The sequence below is a fragment of the Aulonocara sp. 'chitande type north' Nkhata Bay genome, linkage group LG23 (genome assembly GCF_057382095.1).
Source record: "Aulonocara sp. 'chitande type north' Nkhata Bay isolate Kocher_YH1m ecotype deep benthic linkage group LG23, A_spYH_male_GT1.1, whole genome shotgun sequence".
Lineage (NCBI taxonomy): Eukaryota > Metazoa > Chordata > Actinopteri > Cichliformes > Cichlidae > Aulonocara > Aulonocara sp. 'chitande type north' Nkhata Bay.
The window spans coordinates 23566611-23587150 of NC_141365.1; the positions used below are offsets into that span (position 1 = coordinate 23566611).

A 20540-nucleotide genomic window follows, 5' to 3' on the forward strand; every position below is an offset into this window, starting at 1 on the left:
ATTTCTTTATGTTTTTCTTCATAGAAGCCAGATTTTTCTAGCTTCTAAAGTTTTAACCCACTTAACAATGACCTATGAAATGATGGGTCAAGACTTTTGCACATTACTGTATGAATAGACAGTTTTATAATATCATAGCCTGCATTTCCCCAAGTGAAAACATTAAATATAGTCATACCGTTTTGAATTGAAATAATCTATATTTTGGTGCATACTTTATTGACTTTGCAGTTGTAGCTTGTTCATACTGACCCCAGCAAGCAAAACTGCAGGTCTGAAAGTGTGAAGAAAACATGGTCTTTGGATTTTATCACATTCTGCAGAAAACCTGATTTACCCTGTCCTCTATTATCAAATCTCACAATAACAGTGATCTCCAAGCATTTTATTTTTTAAGGTCAAGACCCAGCAACAGGGAAAAATCACTTGTGGGCAAGCGCAAAGCAACAATGAGAAGGAGAAAAAGTCCTTCCTATAAAAAAATGAAATTGGGTGGTTGTTACATGTACAAGATTCAAACTTGTAATTTGAACTAAATAATTTCATGTTTCTATGGTGAACGTAATTAAAACATGTAGCATCTGCATGAAATTCAGCAACATAATTTGTTATTCTTGAGATGACATGATACAATCTAGTAAGAGTGGTTAGTTGCCTGGACTCGAGAAATTCACAAGATCACATTAGATGTCAAACTACAGGAAAATCGCTGGAGTTTTAAGAGGCAGACAGCTACACCCACACCACGTGTATGCTATTGCTATTTATTGTGGTTTAACCTGTCAAGGACAAAAACGTACAGAAAATTCTGCATCAAGCCTTGTAATCATAGCTTTCCTACTTTTGTTAAGCCTGGTTTGACAGCTTGGTGGTGTGATGGTTAGTGCTGTTGCCTCACAGCCAGAAGGGCCTGCGTTCAAATCCACAATCTGGCTGGTTTGCAGTGTGTATTTAGAGTTAGGTTAACTGGTGATTATAAATTACCCATGAATGTAAGTGCAAATGGTTGTTTGTCTCTATGAAATCAACAACCCCATATTGGTTCATTAAGCAAGACTAGCAGTAATTGCCTTGATTAACAAAGTAGTTGTTCAAACAACAAGTTTTCATTGTGTTTTCCTAAAGTTTTTCACTTGTGTAGAATGAATTAAAACAAATTTCACTTTACGTACTTCAATAAATCACTTCAAGTCAATGTAAGTATACTACGTTGATACGTAATCTGGTTACATTAAACCACCAAATGCCAAATGTGTTGGTTTGACATGGTCAAAAATGGGTTATTGTACTTGGTTAAATCACGTGGAAAAAGGTGCCATGATTAAATTGTGTTCATCCAACAACAGAGTGTAGGAAGAAGAAATGTTAGGACAGGCAGGCGTTCACTCTGAGTGGTTGGGGAATGAAGGTAATAAGATGAATGGGGAGTGAAAGACAGGGGAGTGAAGAAAGGGTCCTAATGGCATCATGTGAGGTCCTCTAGCTGCCAAAAAGAAAAAATAACGAAAGGTTGGCTTAGGGTTATGTGATCCAGCCCTAACTATATGATTGATCAAAAAGGAAAGTTTTAAGCTTAATCTTAAAAGTAGAGAGGGTGTCTGTCTCCTGACAGGAGAGGGGCCTAATAGCTGAAGTCTTAAACGCCCATCCTACTTTTGGAACCACGAGTAAGCCTGCAGTCTAAGAGTGAAGTACTTTATTGGGATAAAATGTTAGCGTGAGGTCTTTAAGACATGACAGAGAATAATTGTTCAGGGTCTCAGAATTCTAGATCTCGCAGAGAGCCGATGAAGACAAGCTAACTTCTCTTTGTCATCTCATAAGTGCTCTCGCTGCAACAGATAGCAGCCAAAACCACTCAGTGATGTCACAGAGAGCCGTTCTGCTTTGACAGCAGATGGAAGCCACCTGCGTGAAGACTCACGGGCTGTCTTTAACAGCATCAAGGTCACAGAGATAGCAAATCGCAAAACACACAACTACTGACTCAACATGTTAACCATGGAGGCCCCTCATTAAATACTCGTGACAAAAGTGCAGACGTACAGTTTTTGTGAGTACATGAACTTTATTTAAATAGTGATTAGCCTTTACAAAAAACAAAAAAACGAGTACATCAATTACACACCTGATAAATATTTCACCATAATGTTCACATTAAAGTGTTCAGAGTGTTACTGTGTTGTTGTGTTTACACGTGTGCCTGAATCAACAGCATGACAGAGGCTTGCACTGAGAAAAACAGGCTGATGTGCCGCTGTCAGTGTTCCCCAACCATCGTGATAAAGCGAGGAGACATTTCTATATTTCATTGACTGAATATTAGGATTACACAACAAAATAAACAGCAAATTAGGCAAATGCTTGACAATAGAATAAATCTTTTCCTCTGTCGTCATAGCAGCACTTTGACTGGAAGATCACGATAGTCTTTGTCAGCAACCGACTGAAGAGTGAAAACCACATCCACACCTAAAATTGTTTTCCTCTTTTGGGCTTGATCTGTCCCTCATCCAACAGCTCTGTGGAGCCACATGCAAATCAAAATTCAAACTGGCGTGGGGCAGAAGGCACTTGAATTTACATAAAAACTCAGCGACCTTGCTCTTCGCAAAATGAAGTACTCGATGAACCCTGAGAGCAAGTCACCATTGGCCAGCACATTTGCCTGTGTGGTGGCAGTGAAGACCCTTCACATGGAAAAAATAATCAATGCGGGGCCTTTGCATATGATTTGTGTGCGAGCTGTGAAGGGAAATGCACAGCACCGAGTCTGGCAGACAGTAGTTTGAGCAGACTGCTCATGTGAACTGAAATCAGAGCTTTTGAGAAGCTGAGAACTACAAGGGTATGGTACGCTTAGCACACACACACATACACACACACGTACAGTCACACTCAGGAACATGCACACATACTTTATACATACATTTACAAACAGTGGAAACAGCTGTCTGGAAAGTGAAAGTTCTATGGGTCTGTCTCAGCTTACACCAACATCAATAACAGAAAATTAAGAATGTGCATAAATCTGACAATAAGAAAACTCACGGGTTAAGATGGCAGGACCTAATGTCCTTCCTCATAAGGGCTTATTTATCAAAAATGCAACCTGCTTGGAACATCCTGTTTCACAAGCATACAAAGCTCGGCTGAGAATAGCACCAGCCACAAATAAGTTTAGTCCAAGTGCACTGGAGGACAAAAAAAAAGATAGACTTAGCTGACTAGGATGGAATTTTATAGGTTTCTTTTTCTTAGCTTGAGACAACCAGTTGAGATGAGGAAATTACTAGTCCCAGCGCAATAACAATCTGGCACATAACCTACCTCTGCTAAATTGCAAACTCTTGTTTTTGTACAAATTAAGCAATCAACAAACATAACTTGTTTAATTAGAAAGCGTTGGAGACACAGGTTTACTTCCTTTTTTTTTCTTTTTTCGATCCGCCAAGCTAACCAGCTGCTACCTCTAGCATCATATACAAAACAATGATCCGAGTCTATGCTACTAATCTTCTCATATAACTTTCATTGTCTCAGCCAAATAAATGTGCTGTGTTACTAAAATGCCAAACTTCATTAATGCTTGTCAGCTTCTCATAGCAAACCTTTTCATTTCTGAATCTATGTTGATCATAAAATTAGCTGCATGACTATAATGAAAAAAGTCGCTGTTAGCTTATTTTGAGCTACAAAAATGCCTAACAAGTACCAGTAGACTGAAGAAGTTACTTGGAAGTGATGAAACGTTTCTCCCACTGAAAACGCTACGTCCAGATGAACAGAATCAACCACTGTCACCTTTTAAGTGACAGTGGACACCTACAGCCAACTTAGTCACTGTGTCACAATGTGTATACATCCTTTAAGACACTTCCATGTTGTACATTATCTGCACTTACACTCTGCATTCATTTACACAGTGTAGAATTTGTGAAAATGTACAAGTTATCAGTCATTAGACCACAAAATAATACATTTTTCAACACTGAAGATATTCTTCTACATTAAATGCAGATAAATTAGTGCGTGGCGGATATAAGAGTCTTAAGACTGATCTCCATACCAATATTTGGCCAACGTATAGGGTGATATTTTCTTTACATTCAGATTCTCCCATCTCTGCTTCACCTATTTAAATTTAAATGTATTTTTATGCCATAAATTTTGATTTTATCCGGTCATTAAGTGATGACGTGACGAATCCTACTTCCGGGTCTAAAGTAGTCTGCGTTTAATATGGCTTTTGTGTTTTTAACATGTTTAATGTTATGTATTTTCTTCTATTTAATCTCAAAAAGCTCCTAAAACAGTCAGTGATCACTGTTGACCTCCCTCGGCTTTTATTACCGCTAATCATTTATTTACGCTCAGTTTTTAAAACCTTAGGATGTAACTACAGCCCAGCCAATGCAGCAATATATGAATGACTAACCTTGTATTGTGGATGGATTATCCCAGTTGTTCTCCTGGCTGAAGTTTGGTCCTTTTACAGCATCCTGCCATGCGATTACATTTGTTCCTGACCACCGAGAAGACTCACATTAACTTTTATCGAGTGGAAAAAAAGTTAGCCTGTTTATATTATGCTAACATAGCTATGTCGCTAGCGGTCACGTAGCACATCATTATATACCAGCTAGCCAAACTTCAGTAACCCTACAAACGTCACTGCTGTTTAGTTTTCTGTCTTCATTTATGTTGGAAGTGATAACAGAGCTGTACGTTTTAATTTGTTTCCAAAACCCCGCAGTCAGGACATGCTATATTGTATTTAGATCGAAGCTAGCAAGCTAACTTCCTGCTAACTTCTAACTCCGTTAAATGTCATAAATTCCGTTTTCATGGATGCCTGGATGTTAAACTGAATTGTTACACCTGGTAGAGCAGAACGCTGATCATTTTATTAAAGATGAAAGACTTTAGACAGTTTTTCAACTCTCAGTAATGCCATAGTGATCGTTTGATATATGGACCTGCAGCGGAGTTTAGGCCCAGACACGGCTAGTGACGTCAGACTTAACGACCGGATAGGCAAATAGCTCATATAAATTAGTACCTGAAAAAAAAGCAAAAAAATTACCTGTGTTAGCAACCTAACTAGCATTAGTTATTTGTATTTCCCCCTGTATGCTCAAATTTTTAAGCATGATCAGACATTAACCATTGGGTACTTATAGAACCCTTAATTTAGCACTCAAAATAACAATGGAAGTTATGGAAGTACTTGATTTGTGACACAGTGAGTACTAGACGATATTCCCACTTAGCCACCTAGCATATTTATCATCACCATTGCAAATATATAGATATAAAAAAATATTGATATTTAGCCACATTTAAAATATGTCTTGTCTTTTTTTGGAATAAATTCTATAATAGTCGTAGCACACAACATACTGTCTCTATATGATCTATGGTTATGAAGAGATGAGGTGTTAGCTAACCTCAAAAATAGTACACAGTCAGTGGGAAGCCAGAATAGAGCTTTACATGTGCAGATTCACTTAAGCAAGCTTTTTGATTTGGCTCCCTTTACAAAATTACAAAAAAAATAATAAAAAAAAAATAAAAAATTAAAGATGATAGAATCCATCACACCTGAACATATACAGTATAAAACCATTTGTGCCATATTTTCCTGATTGTCAGTCATAAAGTGTGCTAGCTTGATTGGCAGGCTTTACGAAAAAAAAATAGGGCTCAATGAGTACAACCGGTTTGCCCTCATTCATTGCTGTTGTTGTCGAGATCTTTGCACTGCAGTTCTCCTCCAGCGTAGTTGATGCCGGGGATCTTGACGCCAAACCGGTCTACGCACCAGCAGATCCCCCTTTTGCGACCGCGAGATGGCTTGCACTGTGGGTAAAGAAAGCAAGACTGGAATAAAGAACTTGTTTTCCAATCATTTGTTGTGGCATTTTGACTTTGTTAGACTGTCAGATATCAAAGTAGCAGTGCACTCTAACTTTTTGATACATTTGTACCTGTTTGCGCTTGAAGAAGCCCTTCTTGTCACAGTTGGGAACATACAGTGAGAGAGCAAAGACCTGAGACGTGTCCTTCATGGCCTGGATGAGATTATCTAGTTTTCTTCTGCAGGGGCCCTAGAGTCACACAGAACATAAATCTAAATGTCTGCTTGATTACAATGCATATACATGCAAAATATTTCAATTCTGGTTAAAAATTATCTGGAAAATTTAAGAAGCCACATGCAGTGGTATGCAATATCTGATTTTGTAGAGCCAAAGTTTGTTCATTCAGAGGGAAAAAAAACTAAAAATAAAAAATTGCTCAAAATCTTGCAAAAAACCAACAGTCAGTGTTTTTTTTTTCTTTTCTAATTTTATTTACCTTGGTATGCATCTTTGTAATCTCTACATCACTTACAAAATGAGGATCCAGTTTATCTATGCTGAGTGGAGCCAAGTTGCTGGCAGGCCCAAGCTTGGCCAGCTGCTTCTTACGGTCCTTGGCCTGCTTCATGGCCTGGGCCTTGCGACTGCTAATGTGATCTCCATATAAGGGCACCTTTGTTTGTGGTGGGACTGGGACACGTAGCATGTCATCATGAGGCTGTCCACCTATTTGGGAGGCAACAAGACACAAAAGAGGTAGATCGTTTTAGTCGGCCCATAGGTATTAGTTTTCTGGGGGGAAAAAGTGTTATTTACACCAAAATGCATTGCGGCTATGGCCCCATGTGTTCCTTTGGTATAAAACATTTGCTATTTTTGGAAAATTTCGAAAGCCTTAAAAACCTGTTGTTGCTGGATTTCAGAGTCTGTTGGAGCATTATTACTGCCAACAACATAACACTGAAGAATGTAATTTAGCACAATAAAACTAACAGTTTTTGCACTGAACCAAAAAGTGTATTGCACCATGCTTGGGCATGTACAGATGCGTGTTTCTCCAAGGGCTAATAAAGCAGAAATACTCAATCTTTTTCTGGCATGTCCTGCTTTAGGAGCTGAAAAAAGTTCTGAGTTTCCCAACTCACTTTTAGTATAGTAACTGGTAGAGTCCCACCAGTATACAGGATTTTAAGACAGGTAACAATATCAATATTTGGTGATGTAAATATCCTATATGTCGGCCAATATTTTTTTTCTTTCAGGTACAGAAAGCATGCACAATTTCCCTATAGAAATGCTAAGTGAGTCATTAATAAGATAATGACACAATGTAGTTTAAAAATAATCTTATCATGGCAAGTTGAGGATGACTGTTTTTAGACTTTGTTCTACTCAGATCAGCTGGTTGTGTGTTTCAAAAACACGTTATGCCAATCGGGAAGTTGCATAGTGCCCTCTGGTGGACACACTGCACAACATCAACACTCATAACATAGTTGAAGGGTATTTCTTCCATCTTTTCTTTACTTTCATCAATCTACTTTTATAAATACAGATATAGTTAGATTGGCAAAGAGTGAATATATATCACAAACATCAAACAATGTTCTTACACATGTAACATATCTGCCTGTGTCAGAAACCTAGCAAGCATTAATCATTTGTGTTTGCTCTTGATGTTCAAATTTTTCACCATGAGCAGACATTAATCATTTGGTTACTCATTGAACCCTTGAGTATGAACACATTTATGCACTCAAAATAAAAAGTCTTTTTATGATTTATTGGTATGAATAGATGAGGTGTTAGCTAACCTGAAAAACAGTACACAGTCAGTGGAAAGTGACTTATGAAGTGGTTGAATGGCAATTCTCGTGTTTCTTCTTTACATTTTAATTTTTAATTTTATCAGCTGTTATAAATGTCAGTAAGTGTCAAATAAATGCCAGCATGATGCTTTCAATAACAAAAAGTTTAGCTAAATCTTTTTAATGCTGATCCTTTACACTAGGGCTGCACGATTTTGCATAAAATGAGAATCACGATTTTTTTGCTTAGAATTGAGATCACGATTCTCTCACTTCGTAACAGTTGAGACTGAACATAAAAACAATAAATAAACATAAAAACAACAAATGTCTCACATTTTGTTGTTGCCGCAAAATGTTGTACTGCTTGAAATTCCGTCTCCACCGTTGCTCGACACTGCGTGTATAGAGCAGGTAGTGCAACAATAGAAAAATAGTTGCGGGACGGCACTGTGTAGCGTTTGTCTAGGGTGTTGATCATTTTCCTAAATCCCTCGTTTTGCACAGTGTTGATGGGAGCCATATCTTTGGTCAGGTGATAAGTAATAGCCTCCGTAATGTCTCTGCCAATTTTAGCAGCCAGCTTCTGTATCACGTGGTATAAGGCTCCGCCCTTGTCATTTGTTGAGCAGGAAGAGTGAGCGCTTGTTTTCATGCAGATTACGTCCCGGATCAAAATGCGGTACAATCGTCGTCATCTTTTTTTTTTTTTTTTTTAAATCATTGTCATTTGGAAATGAGATCGCACATAAATATGAATTGAGATCGCGATTTTCTAACGATTAATCGTGCAGCCCTACTCTACACCCCACAGTTTGGGAACCAAACAAACAGATTTGCAGCCCAACAACTGTAAAGCATGTCTCTGTTAAACATGGCTTCCTTTACTGCAAAAATTTGAGTCACACAGGACTACTGTTCAACATTTCATCTGCAGTCAGTAATGGTGGGCCATTTCCACTGGATGCTTACACGTTAAAGATGAAAAACAAAACAAAAACAGCAGTAGTAATCATTCCAACAAGTCAACAGCTGTAATATTAGTCCTGTGTGAACATGGCTCGACATGATGGGTCAAAATTAAGAGCACCATGACTTCCAACCTGGATTTGCAACTTCTTGAACTGCCAAATTAAAAAGCTCAAGAGGGCACAAGGCAGCAGTTTCCAATTTGGAAATGTCACAACACAATGTGATGATTTCACTTGCCCCAGCTAAATGCTTATTTAGCACAGTTAGTGGCTACAAGCCAGATTCAGATTGGATGTGTTGACATACGGGACAACATAAGCTACATTTATGGCAAGTCAGGCTGCCAGTTTGGGGTATATGTAGACCAGGGGTTTTAAAACTTTTATAGCAAGTGACCTAAATGAGATATTTAGTCTCACCCTGGCACCCATGGCCATGAAAACATGCTATTACCCTTGTCATGTGGCAAGCCACCAAAAAACAGCCGCAACCCATTTTGGGTACCAACCCCCACAGAAAGCTTCATGTACAAGTATCTTTCATCTGTGCAAAAACACTGCTCTGTGCTAAATTTTGGGGAGTCGCACAAACCTCAGCACTCGCCCCTCTCCCTTGTCCCCACCCTCAGCCGCAGTGACTGCACTGAGGCCAGAGTGAGTGACTGTGGCTATTTTCCCCCCCAAACAGCACTATAAACTGATATTTCATCGGGTTTCTATCCTGAAACATGCATTAACTTTGCATGTGTCCTAAGCCCTCGTTGGCCCATTTCCACTGCTGTGTCACGCACTTGTTTCCGCTTTCGTTTTGGCAGATTGAAAACTCCACATATAAACCTCTGTAGTTCTGCCAGTGACATGGTCGCTAAGCTACTAAGCTAACTGCGTGGTGAACTGAGGTCACTGTGTAGTTGCAAATGATGCTTAAAACCTCGATGACTGACGATGATGAAGCTCATGATGATGATGTCATCCATCCATTCCCCTTAATGACAGGTTCTTGGAAAAAAGAGATTCCCCCTAGTTTCCTGCTGACAATGTTTTTTTTCTCTCTCTTTCCCCAGGGAAATCTGAGGCAGCTCAGCGCCAGTATGTCCAATCAAGTCTTCACTTGCTAATCCCCAAGCTTGTCTAATCTGACGTGTGCTGACTGATCACATCTTTCACTTTTTTCCCCTTTCTTCCTGCCTCTTTTCCTCTTCGTGATCCTGGAGAGCTATGCAGCTCCCTGCAGGAATTAATGACTTAAAAAAATATTTTCTTCATCTTCATCTATCTAATCTTTCCATGTATTCTCCCTTGCCACATCTGTCCAGATGTTACTGTTAGACATCCTTTCAAATGTAAAAACTAGATTCTACCTATTTTTAGCTGTTGTTACAACTTAAATGCCAGCTTATGTCACAGGTTTTCTGCTCTCTGACAAACAGCAAATATGGAAAATATGGTCAGACTGCACACACGAACACTTGTGCATTAATATAGCTGTACATGCCTATTATGAATGCATATATGTACGCATATCCACAGCCCAGGGTTGTCAGGTGTCTGCAAAGCGTTTTTACTCTATGGGGCATGTGCTCATGGGTGTGCATGTGGGTTTTTTTGTTTAATTTATGTGTCAACAGAACGCCCAGCAGGAGATGGGGAGTTCATGATGAAGCTGACTGCCGGACAGACAGACGGGGGATCAGAAACCCACGCTCAGCCTGCATTCTGCTGAATCACTGCACAGCCGGGGCCTGCCTGCAGCGCCGAGCCGGAGAGAGGGGGAGGGAGTGGAGGGAGAAGACTGTGTATAGACGTGAAGAAGAGGAGATCAGGACGGGACTAACAAAGACTGACGAGAGGGAGCAAATAAGTAAAGGTGAACGGATCAATCCAGATATCCATAGTATCGATACCAACGCTGGTATTGGTATTGGATTGATACTAGTGATAGGATCGATGCTTTGCTTCTATCCTCTATCTTCAGTATGTCTTTCACTGAATTGTATTAAATTAATTATTGACAAATGTCACATGTATTTTATTTATAGCTTATGACACATTTAAAATAACAGGCAGATTTAGATTAAAAAAAAAAAACAGTATCAAGATACATAAAAAGCTGAAAGGTGTGTTTTATTGTGGGAAGTAAAAATCACAGCTCTCTCTCTCAATGCACTCTTCTACATAAGCTGCTATTACAAATTAAATGTATCGGTATTAGTATCAGCAATATTGGCCCAGTCTTTGCTTGGTATCGATCGTATATCATACTGCACAACAGCACTGTAAGCAAATAATACATTTCTGGCTGAGGATCAAAGCTGACCTTCTGTTCAAAAGTAAGATTTTGATTCACGCTCTTTTCCCATTTTCCACCTCTTGTTACTGGACTTTATGCCAATATCACAGAGCAAGAAAATAGTTCAAGTTCTTTTTTTTTTCCTTGCTCAGCCCGCTGGCGTTTAAAACAGAGTAGGAATATTTATGTTTCCATTGAAACTCTGCAGGAAAAACGGAGCAAGAGATAGAATGGAAACGGTGAATCGTGGAGATGGTGGGATAGTGAATGAGGTGGCGGAGAGAAGGAGAAGAAGAAGAATAGGTTGGAAAAGATGTAGAGGGACAGCAGCCAGGCAGGGAAAGAGGAGAAGAAGGCTGTGTGTTGGGACAAAAACAAAGGTGGGTCAGGTGTGTGAGAAAAGGCACAGGTGGTAGACGAACTGACAAAAGAAAGGAAGAAAGGTCTAAAGACAAAAAAAAAAAAAAAGAGACAGGTAACCATAGAGGAAGGTATGTGGGCAAAACATGATTTCACACCTTGAAGACAATGAGTGCAAGCTAAGGCAGCTCTGCTGGAGCCACAGAGGAGCCCCGCTGAGAACCACCTGTAATCTTCTCCCTTTTTATTTCGTCTGACTGGAAGAGGGAGGGGAGGAGAAACGGGACGCCGCTGATTTAAGACTTGCAGACCCACAAGGGCCCTATAGTTGATCACCACGGGACACACCAACTGCTCAAAGAGTTCACGGGGGTCAGCTCAAGTGCTGAGGAGACTCCCATCAACCCCTCAGAAGCAAACTGAGTAGAAACAAAGTTGCAGGAGAGCGGAAAGCGCAGTGAGATTATTCATCCTTCTCGCTCTCTGAAAGGGAGTTTGTGCATCTCTTGTGGGCTTCATCAAAATTCCTGCACTGACAAGGGAGGAGTAACATCTCTCTCCAGCTGTTTACTATTTCTTTGCACCGTCAGATCTTTGGGTGAAGCAGGAATTCGCGCGATGACACTATCAGAGCTGTCACGGAGAACATGGAAGTGTTACTGCTGCGTAACCCACATTTCCCATTTGTCCCTTTATCTTTAAACTAACACACACAGCTCTAAGAGTAACCGCCTCTCCATGTTCCCTTCACAGGTAACCCTTCACAAGCCTACCTTTTGACGGATGCAGCAGTTTGTACAACTTCTCGTTCCTGCACACCCCGCGGCCGTGCAGGAGCGCGTGCAGCGGCTTCTCCTCTCCGTTCTTGGGCAGGCAGCGGAGCCCGCGCGTGCATGGCCCTGTGTACACACCGCACGGCTGGCCCTCTTCGAGCGCGCAAGTCATGCAGCACCCGCAGCCGGGCTCCTTCACCGGCTGACAGCCCACAGGCACCGGCGGGCACATGGACAGCACCTTCTGATCGCATGGCTCGCACGGCACGTAGGACGAGTCGCAGCCGGCGATGGTCAGCAGCGGAACCAGCAGGAGGGAGAGGCGCATAGGCATGGTGGGTGCGGGTCTGGAGTGAAACTGCGTGGATTGGAATGGAGTGGAGTGGTGACGAGTCGGTGGAGAGGAGTATCAGCTAAGCGTTGCGGAGAATCCTTTCTATGTCTCTGGTCTCAGTCCGAACATCAGGCGGGTGCGAGTCGCATCCACAGGTGCCTCTGCGCGCTCACTTGTGAGTGGCAGCGTATCCGATACTCGCGTGCTCTCTCACTCTGCCGTCCTCCTTAAAACCCCGCAGAGTTACCAAGAGTTGAAAAAAGAGCCAAACAAACAAATGAAATTATCCAGACACCACGTAAATCTCCCTTAAGTGATGCCCGGTTCCGTTTACGCGCAGGCTGCTCCTCTTCAAATAAAAAAAGGAAAAAAAGAAAGCCCGCTGATTCTCTCTCTCTCTCTCTCTCTCTCTCTCTCTCTCTGTGTGTGTCTCTCTCTCACTGTAGGTTACTTCGCCCGCGCAGATTGCGAGCAGAATGTATAATCTGCGGCTTTGAGCTTGCCTTTTAAAAAAGAAACTGCCAGAGGCGAAGCCTGTAACGACGGGCATGTCAAACAACGCGTGGAGGGGAGGAGGAAGGGGGGGGGGGGGAATCAGAGGGAGGCGCACTTGTCAAGTCCGTGCGCTGAGATGCTGATTTCACAGGGCGGGTGCTGGCATGTCTCCAGATCTGCCAGACACTAGACGATGCTCCCGTAGGCGATTGAATGAGACCTTATCTTTCTCACTGCACAGTTGCCATTTAGGTATGGTCAGTTTGAAAAAATGAATAAGTCCGTTTAAAATCTAAAGCAGAGGTGTTAAACATAAGGCCTGGGGGCCTGAAGCAGCCTGGCAAAGACTTGACAGGTTTAGTGGACCCATTTTGAACTTTTAACTCTATTTTCAGTCACGGTCAAGTGTGTGGAAAACAGAGAGATAGGATCCAAAAGCAGGACTCAGCAGGCCATCTTGGAATATGCACAGTTTTGTTGCTCGAGCTCCTTGGCATGAAGGCAAATGACTGAATAGACAGGGTGCGTGTACACACAGGAGGAGATGATGACGATGACATGACAGAGACAAACTGAGGGCTTAAATAGACAGGATAGTGGAAGGAGAGGAAACAGGCAGGAATAACTCTAACTAATAAAATGGAGGAAGTAAACTACACATAATGGATATGTGACAGAAGACTATCACAATAAAACAGGAAACATACACGGGAAAACTAAACACTGACAAAAAGTCCATACTCAAAACGTTGGGTCAACAACAGCTCTGACCCGACTGCCACCCACACTACATCAAAGCAAGACATTTTCTCTAATGAAAGCTTTCTGTTCTAAAATTTTAAAATTAGAGGACAGTCTGTGCAACGATCTACCAGAACCTTATGTGTAACCTTTTCTATAGGTTTATCGTGTAGTTTCACCAGTCTGGCCCGGTCCACATCAAAGTGGGCTGTGTGTGTCATGAATTTGACATCCCTGATCTAAAGGAATTTCTCTGTTTTAGCATTTTACACCTGCTTTGCTTTCATAAACTGGTGAATTTGGCCTTTGAAGGATCCCAAACACTCTTCTATTCTCAGAGAAAACTCAGACTCGTCCAAAAGTTGCATGTGAAACGGGAACACATTTATAATTCCCCTCAGATATCGAGTCGGCCTCTGTTTTTGTGGCCAAGGCACTGTAGCTTTAAATATTTGCGAGATGCCTGTCTTAACAATAACAGACGAATTCTCCAGCAATGTGTGCTGCAAAGTGTCCAGATCAAGGCGAGCTGCACTCACGGTGACCTTATTTTATGTCTCAGCGAGGTCAGTGTCCACAGTGAGATAAGTAGTCAGCTCTCGCGGAGTGCAGAACGGTCGTAATTCACTGGATGTTTTGGCAGATAGCAATATATGCCTGAGGATTTCAGATGATGAGCATGTTTGTGTTGTAAGTAAACAGATTATCTGCACACACCAAGATGAATTCATTTAATGCTTCTGACCCCGGTCATGTTCTTCCTCTTGTTCCTCTTCTTATTACTGCATGTACTTTCTGGATTATTTAGCTTTATTTTTCCTCTTTGTTAACATCCTGTTAGATCTTAGTGTTTAAACTGAGGTTATGTGTCCCATAGCTGTATTAATCCAGATGTTTTTAGCTGAAACTGCCCTTTGAAACACCTTTATTCTTCCTCTTTCCCCCTCCTCCCGTTACCCCTCTTTGTGAAACTTTGTCTGCAAATTCTGCTCAGGTCTCCAGACCCCCTGTTTGTCTTTTCCCTTGACCTTTATGCTGTATCGGGTGACGAATGGCGTCACCTGTGGCGAAAAGTCATCTTGGTGTTGCCCACACCGTCTACCTGTGCAGACATGGAAAGAAAGAGCACCATTCAGATTGTGAAGCTTTAAAGGCACGTCTGTGGTTCGCAGGTTCCAACTGCAAAGATCTTCCTCACAAAGCTCACTCTCAGACTCAGCTGCACATCTATGATTCATAAATTGATGATTTATGACCCAGAGACACATTGGCAGAGCTAATATGTCTGCACTACTTTTTCTTTTGTTTCCAGATGTGAGATGGAGAGGATTTGTGGTCCAAGTGCATCTAGGGTTTGTGAACCAGAGTGCAGTGTCTGTTAAGGTTAGTCTTTCTATATAAATTAGCTCTGAGTCAGCTGATGTATATTGGCCATGTGATGCACAGATGGTGACTTTAGCTGCTCTGCATAGAAGGGCAAGGTTTAGATTTCCAGTGCTGTTAATGTTTAGGCCAAATTGCTGTATGTGCTGAGGATTCAGTCCCAAATCTTTAGGAGCCTAAGTTCCGTTAGCTACATGCTTTGCTTGTGGGGGTTAATTGGCACAGATAAGCCATGCTTTAGTACTTACAACTTTAGTCTTAATTCAGTTTGGTATGCTCGGTTCTGACTTAGTGAAATTTTTATCCACACCGGCACTCTTAGGGCAGGCACACACAGGAAGAGACTGGCAGGATTGTGGAAATCAGAAAACAGTGAAATTTAACAACTTGTGGCTGTAACAGGCAAAATAACTTCTGGTCAGTAAGTTGGTGGGTGCAGAGTTACAGTAAACAGCTCTCAACTTTGAGGTAGGGTGATTTAGGAGCAAAGAATTCAAAAACATAAACAAAAAAGACACCATTTATCCACGTGGACTCAATGCTTGACCCACTAAACATACTGCACTGTTTAGTTGTGTATTGTGCAGTCCAATAGATTGTGGACAGCTATCCAAACAACAGAAAAGTCATGCTAGGGAAAAGCATGGCTGCAGACCACAGTGTGACCAAAATTAATTTTACTGTGTGCAATAATCTACCAATCTCTTTCCCTTTGAAATGGTCTCTTTGAATTCGAGGATCAGATCTGCAATCAATCAAGGTCAGCTGTCATTTTCAAAGCAACTTTGGTGCATCAAGACATCAATGAAAAAAGGAGGTAAAATAGAGTCAGCTTACTATCGGTCAATCATTTTACAATTGTATGGTATCAAGCTGGCAATTGCATTCAATCTGTTTGTGATATAACGGCATTTAACTGTGATAAATTTGAAAAAAATCACAAATCTATTCCTAATCTGTTGCCATTTACACAGAAATGCACATCACAAGCTTACATTCAGGGTCCAACTTAGACTCAGAGATAGTTAAGACATTAAAACAAGAGTAACCAAGTGTAAGACCATGAAAATAATGAGAGTATAACCAGTTTACTGGAGAGAGACATGTTGCAGAGTTGAGCTCAGCTGAACATGCTTCTGTATTGGCAGTATTTTGGTAGACCTTGTGGAGTTATGGAGCTTTGTCCGTTGACAGATGGAGGTAGTGCCCAAAGTAAATGGTACACCTGGTCTGCATATTCCCTTCTCTGTTCTGGCTCACTTGTCAGCCCATCAGTATTTGACATATGCTTAGTTGAGCTTTGAAAACCCCTATCTGTAGACTCTCTGTAGGCAAATAACTATGCAAAAAGAAACACTCATGACAGCGCAAAAAAAGCAAGACCCAGACTGACTGCAGTGTGTTTGTAATTGTGCAACTAGTTGCAAATCTTCCCAATCTGTCTGAGAAGAACTGCACTCCTTCCAAGATGGTTGACTGGTTGCCTCTCAGACCTTTGCTGTAAACTTGTCACGGCTCAGCAGCCCAAGATGAGAGATTCAACCAGAGACTCAGGAAGTGATGAAAAAATAACTTTATTTATGACGAGGTTCACAAGGTAAACAGAGCTAAGGCTATGAAGTGAGCAGGGACTATAAACATGAACTATGAGAGGCTACATGTGGTTTAGCCCAGGAAACAAACAGCTGATCCGTCCTCCTGAAAGCCTTTGTTCTCTCTATATAGGTACATAAAGTCCTAACTGGACAGAGAGTATGTAGCCACTCCTTTTCAGAGGAGGAGAAAGGAGGAGGGGAAAAAAGCTTCTAGTTCAAATGGGGTGCATTGGAGATAAGGATTTTTGGGCACAAAGGCCAGATTTGGCCAGAGTGTGACTCTAGAGTTATCCCGCGTGAATTGGGTGCACTGTTTGTATATTGACAGTGCATAAATATCGCTGACACACTTCGCAGATCTAGTGGCAACCGATTTATATGCCTTGTTAGCCAGGGAGGACTGCAGATGACCAGATGACAGGGAAAGTTTCTGGTTTGGGTGGAGATGAGAAGCCACCAGATTCTTCATTGTGGGAATTTGGTAGAGGCCCTTCTTCTATATTCCAGCGCAGTCAAACGCCGCCGCTTCCTGCACAGGGTTGGGTGACGAAAATGGCTTTGCCCAGCAGCATGTGACCTCGTCCACGCATTCGGAGAAAAGCGGCAGTACCTGCTTAGTAACAAGCACTTTGCTTTGGGGAGCCTTTTACCCTGGTATCGTGAGGTGGAGGTCTCCGTTGTCACCATGGTCCATGGGATTGCCAGCTTTTCAGCTGCTCGTTTTGCAATGTCAAATAGCTCCATGCTGCGGGACTGTGTCCCAGGGTTATCACAATCGGCCCCTTGTGTCGCAGAATTCCAAGCAGAGGGGGCAAAGAAAACGTCACCATCCTTGTCCGAAACGTGATGTTCCGACGCTCCCTCAGAGGATTCGCTGAGTAGCTCGTCATTAACCTCGAGGGAATCAGGCAGCTTCGCCTCAAGGCTTCGCAGCTGACCTCGGCATTGTCCACCAACAGGAGGACGATATCCATCTCGCCCCAGCTGGTGCCTGGTGTGGCTGACAGGCTAGCCTTCGACGAAGGCTTTTCAGGGTAAAGCCTTCGCACACCGGGTTCACATGAATCCGGTGTGGAAATAGCCGCATGGGTGTGTTTCAGCCCGAGGCCCATCACACAAGCATCATGTGTATCTGAAGCTGAAATTTTGTAACTGCATGGGCAAATTCTGGGCAGTGGTTTGCAGTCTGCCATATTAAGGAAGCTTGGTGTAGGTAGCTTGGAATGGCTGGACAGCTAATGCTGATTTTATTTTATTTTATTTTTTTAAATCGGTCAGTTAGCTATGGTGAGCTAGTATGACCTAGCTAGTGTGGTGACTAGCGCTTGTGCTACTTGGCTTGGTGACCGTGTGAAGCAAAGACAGTTAGCTTGGTCAGCTAGCTGTTGTGCTAGGTGTGTGGTGCCAGCTAACACACTCTCCACTCTGTGGTGAAGAGCAGGCGACTGGAAACCGATAGCCGTGCTAGCGACCAAGGTGTTAGCTTGCTCACGTGGACAGTTAAGCTAGCACTCACGTTGACAGTCAGGAGAGATGAGGTTTCTGAGAAGTGAGAAGAGGAAATTGAATGACCGGTGACGCTGCGTCACAACCATTTATAGGGAGGAGGGTGGTCCCTCTCTGACGCAAGCATTACGACTGCCAGCCAATGCTGGCTGGAGTAATGACATAGAGGCTTCTGAGGACAACGCTGAGAGAGTGTTCCCCATAGTGAAAAACCGAAACAAATGTTTGAAAGACAAATATGAGACTCAGAGCTAAGAGGGAAGTGACAAATAACATGTGATGGGACACTATGATGGCTCGTTGCAGGAACTTGATGGGGGAAACTATGGCAGGTCAAGGGCATCGTTCGCAGGTGGAGAAGCAGGAGGGGAAGGCGAGAGACTGAGGTCTGGGTGAGTCCAAGGTTCCTAGCAGTTGGACAGGTAGGCAGGCAGGTGAGAGTGGTAGTAACTGAGAGGATTTTACCGGCAGCAGCAGGATGAAGGAGACCAGCGTCTAGGTGAGCAAGGCTATGGCGAGGTTGCAAGATGGCTTCCGTGAAGCGACTAGGAGACAGGAGAATGAGGTAAGTACAAACAGCATGAATAGCAAGGTTAACAAGAAGCCACACACTAACATGGGAACACAAGGAACACAAACTGAAGAAGATGTACAGGAGTGACAGCAGACACAAAATTTTTGTTATTTTTTTACTATAATATTGTACTGCCAAATTGCCTTACATTTTGATGATCCTTTAAATCAGGGGTCTCAAACTTGCGGCCCGCGGATTGATGTGAAGAAATATTTTTAAAAAATTATTATACAAAAAATTATTTAATACTACGGCAGAATGTTACAGGCATGGCCCTTTAAGACTGTAGCCTCATGGGCGGTGTAGTTCTTGCTGCAGGGAGAACGCGTGGGACCTCCCCTCCCGCTGTGTGTGTGTGAGCGTGAGGGAGGGAGAAAAAGGAAAGTGAAAAGTACAAGGTGGTACCGAGCAGAAACGGGAGATGGAAGCATGTAAATATAAAAATAACCACTGCAGCCAAAAAGAGTGCCTGACGAGCCCAGTAAGCTATTAAGACTCGATTTTACACTGTGTTCGTGTTTTCCTACAAAACAATAAAGTTCTGCTGGAGCAGCCTTTCAATGCCTCTTTCTGTCTCTCGCTAGCAAAGTTGACCCAGACAGTAAAGCTAGTTCCCGGCTACGAGCCCGATACGGAACCCAAAGTATTAGCCAGAGGTCTCCTTACCACGGTTCGGAGCCGAGAGTGCAAACATGTTGAGGGATTGGCTGTGTTAGTTCAGTGAGAGATTTATTTGGAAAGAAAAAAATTTCACTTGGAGTCAAAAACTAATGTGTACGCTTATGCCTGCATTTTTATTTTGTTAAATACAAACAAAATTGTAGCAAAGGTGCTGCCACGTGTCTGGCCAGAAAGAGCTGTTTATTTGGTAGTTCAATGAAACTACTGTACTATACTGCTGAGTGACTGTCTTCTGCTCATCAAAGACATTTCATTGCAATGTTGACCCTGCACTAACTTGCGGATGACAAATGAAACTGAAAGGCTTCAGATAGTTAAGAGTGAGAAATAAATTGCCTTCATGTTTGCAATTTTGTCTTGTTACACAATATTTCGAATTAAATAAAAAAAGAAAAACACCACATTTTAGGAAATATTAGTGGGTGTTTTCGTGTTTGTTTTTTTGTACTATTTGGACACTAAAGTGGCCCTACAATGAGATGACGGTGCCAGAAGTGGCCCACGGCTCATTTGAGTTTGAGACCCCTGCTTTAAATGAAAGCAGGGGTGTATAGGGGTGTGGAGGTGTCATGATTTGGGCTTGTTTTACTGCCATAGGACCTGGACACCTTGCAGCCATTGAGTCGACCATGAGCTCCTCTATATATCAATGTATCATGAAGTCAAATATGAGGCCATCTGTCTGACAGCTAAAGTCTGGATTAAACCGGGTCATGTAAGAGGACAATGGTCCCAAGCACAGCAGCAAATCTACAGCATACTGAATCTGATTGAAATATTCTGGCAGGGCCTAAAGAAACCTGTGCATAAATGAATGCCTGCTTACTTCATTGAACCAAAGTTGTTTAAAATTATTGCTGCTCAAGGTTGTTCTACAAGCTACTGAATTGTTTTTATATGAGAACATAGAGTCCTGTGGAAACTTTCTTTTTCTCATGAGTGTTTATGGACGGCCAAATTGCTGTCAAAAACCAGCTGGGTAAACTACATGATTGTCTGATGTAATGATGTAACACACTGAATTGTCATTTTTGAGGTCAAGAGTTGACTTTGACCCTCTTTTGATAGAGTTTGGTATTGCCATGCACGTTTCCAGAGGCTACTAGACAAAAAAAATGAAACTTATTTCCCTATAAGCTGATGCAAATTATTCCAGGTTGCCATT

General features: G+C 42.0%; 1 protein-coding gene and 1 long non-coding RNA gene across 3 annotated transcripts in view; one reads left to right on the plus strand and one right to left on the minus strand.

Moving 5' to 3' along the window:
- Nucleotides 1–2049: 2049 nt before the first annotated feature.
- On the minus strand, nt 2050–12947 carry igfbp5a (insulin-like growth factor binding protein 5a). Of its 2 annotated transcripts, none has more exons than XM_086282847.1 (4): nt 12067–12947; nt 6397–6590; nt 5991–6110; nt 2050–5862 (listed from the first exon to the last, which is right to left on the minus strand). In XM_086282847.1, exons 1-4 carry the CDS (start codon nt 12398–12400, stop codon nt 5731–5733), a joined length of 780 nt encoding a protein of 259 aa, XP_086138973.1. In that variant the 5' UTR covers nt 12401–12947; the 3' UTR covers nt 2050–5730. The 2 variants fall into 2 exon arrangements, with proteins under 2 accessions (XP_086138973.1, XP_086138972.1); XM_086282846.1 differs by having other exon boundaries at nt 6361–6590.
- A 4838-nt stretch (nt 12948–17785) lies between these two features.
- Nucleotides 17786–20540, plus strand: part of LOC147301836 (uncharacterized) — a 62706-nt gene continuing 59951 nt past the window's right edge. The window contains exons 1-2 of the long non-coding RNA XR_015127377.1: nt 17786–18512; nt 18592–18685. This is a non-coding gene — a long non-coding RNA (uncharacterized LOC147301836). The remainder of the gene's footprint in view (nt 18513–18591; nt 18686–20540) is intronic.

Coding starts and splice junctions, on each gene's coding strand:
- igfbp5a (XM_086282846.1), bottom strand. CDS start 12,400: ATGCCTATGCGCCTCTCCCTCCTGCTGGTTCCGCTGCTGACCATCGCC. Junction 6,591..12,066: donor ACTGCTGCATCCGTCAAAAG/GTAGGCTTGTGA, acceptor CCTCCCAAATAG/GTGGACAGCCTCATGATGAC. Junction 6,111..6,360: donor TTACAAAGATGCATACCAAG/GTAAATAAAATT, acceptor GTGTGACTCTAG/GGCCCCTGCAGAAGAAAACT.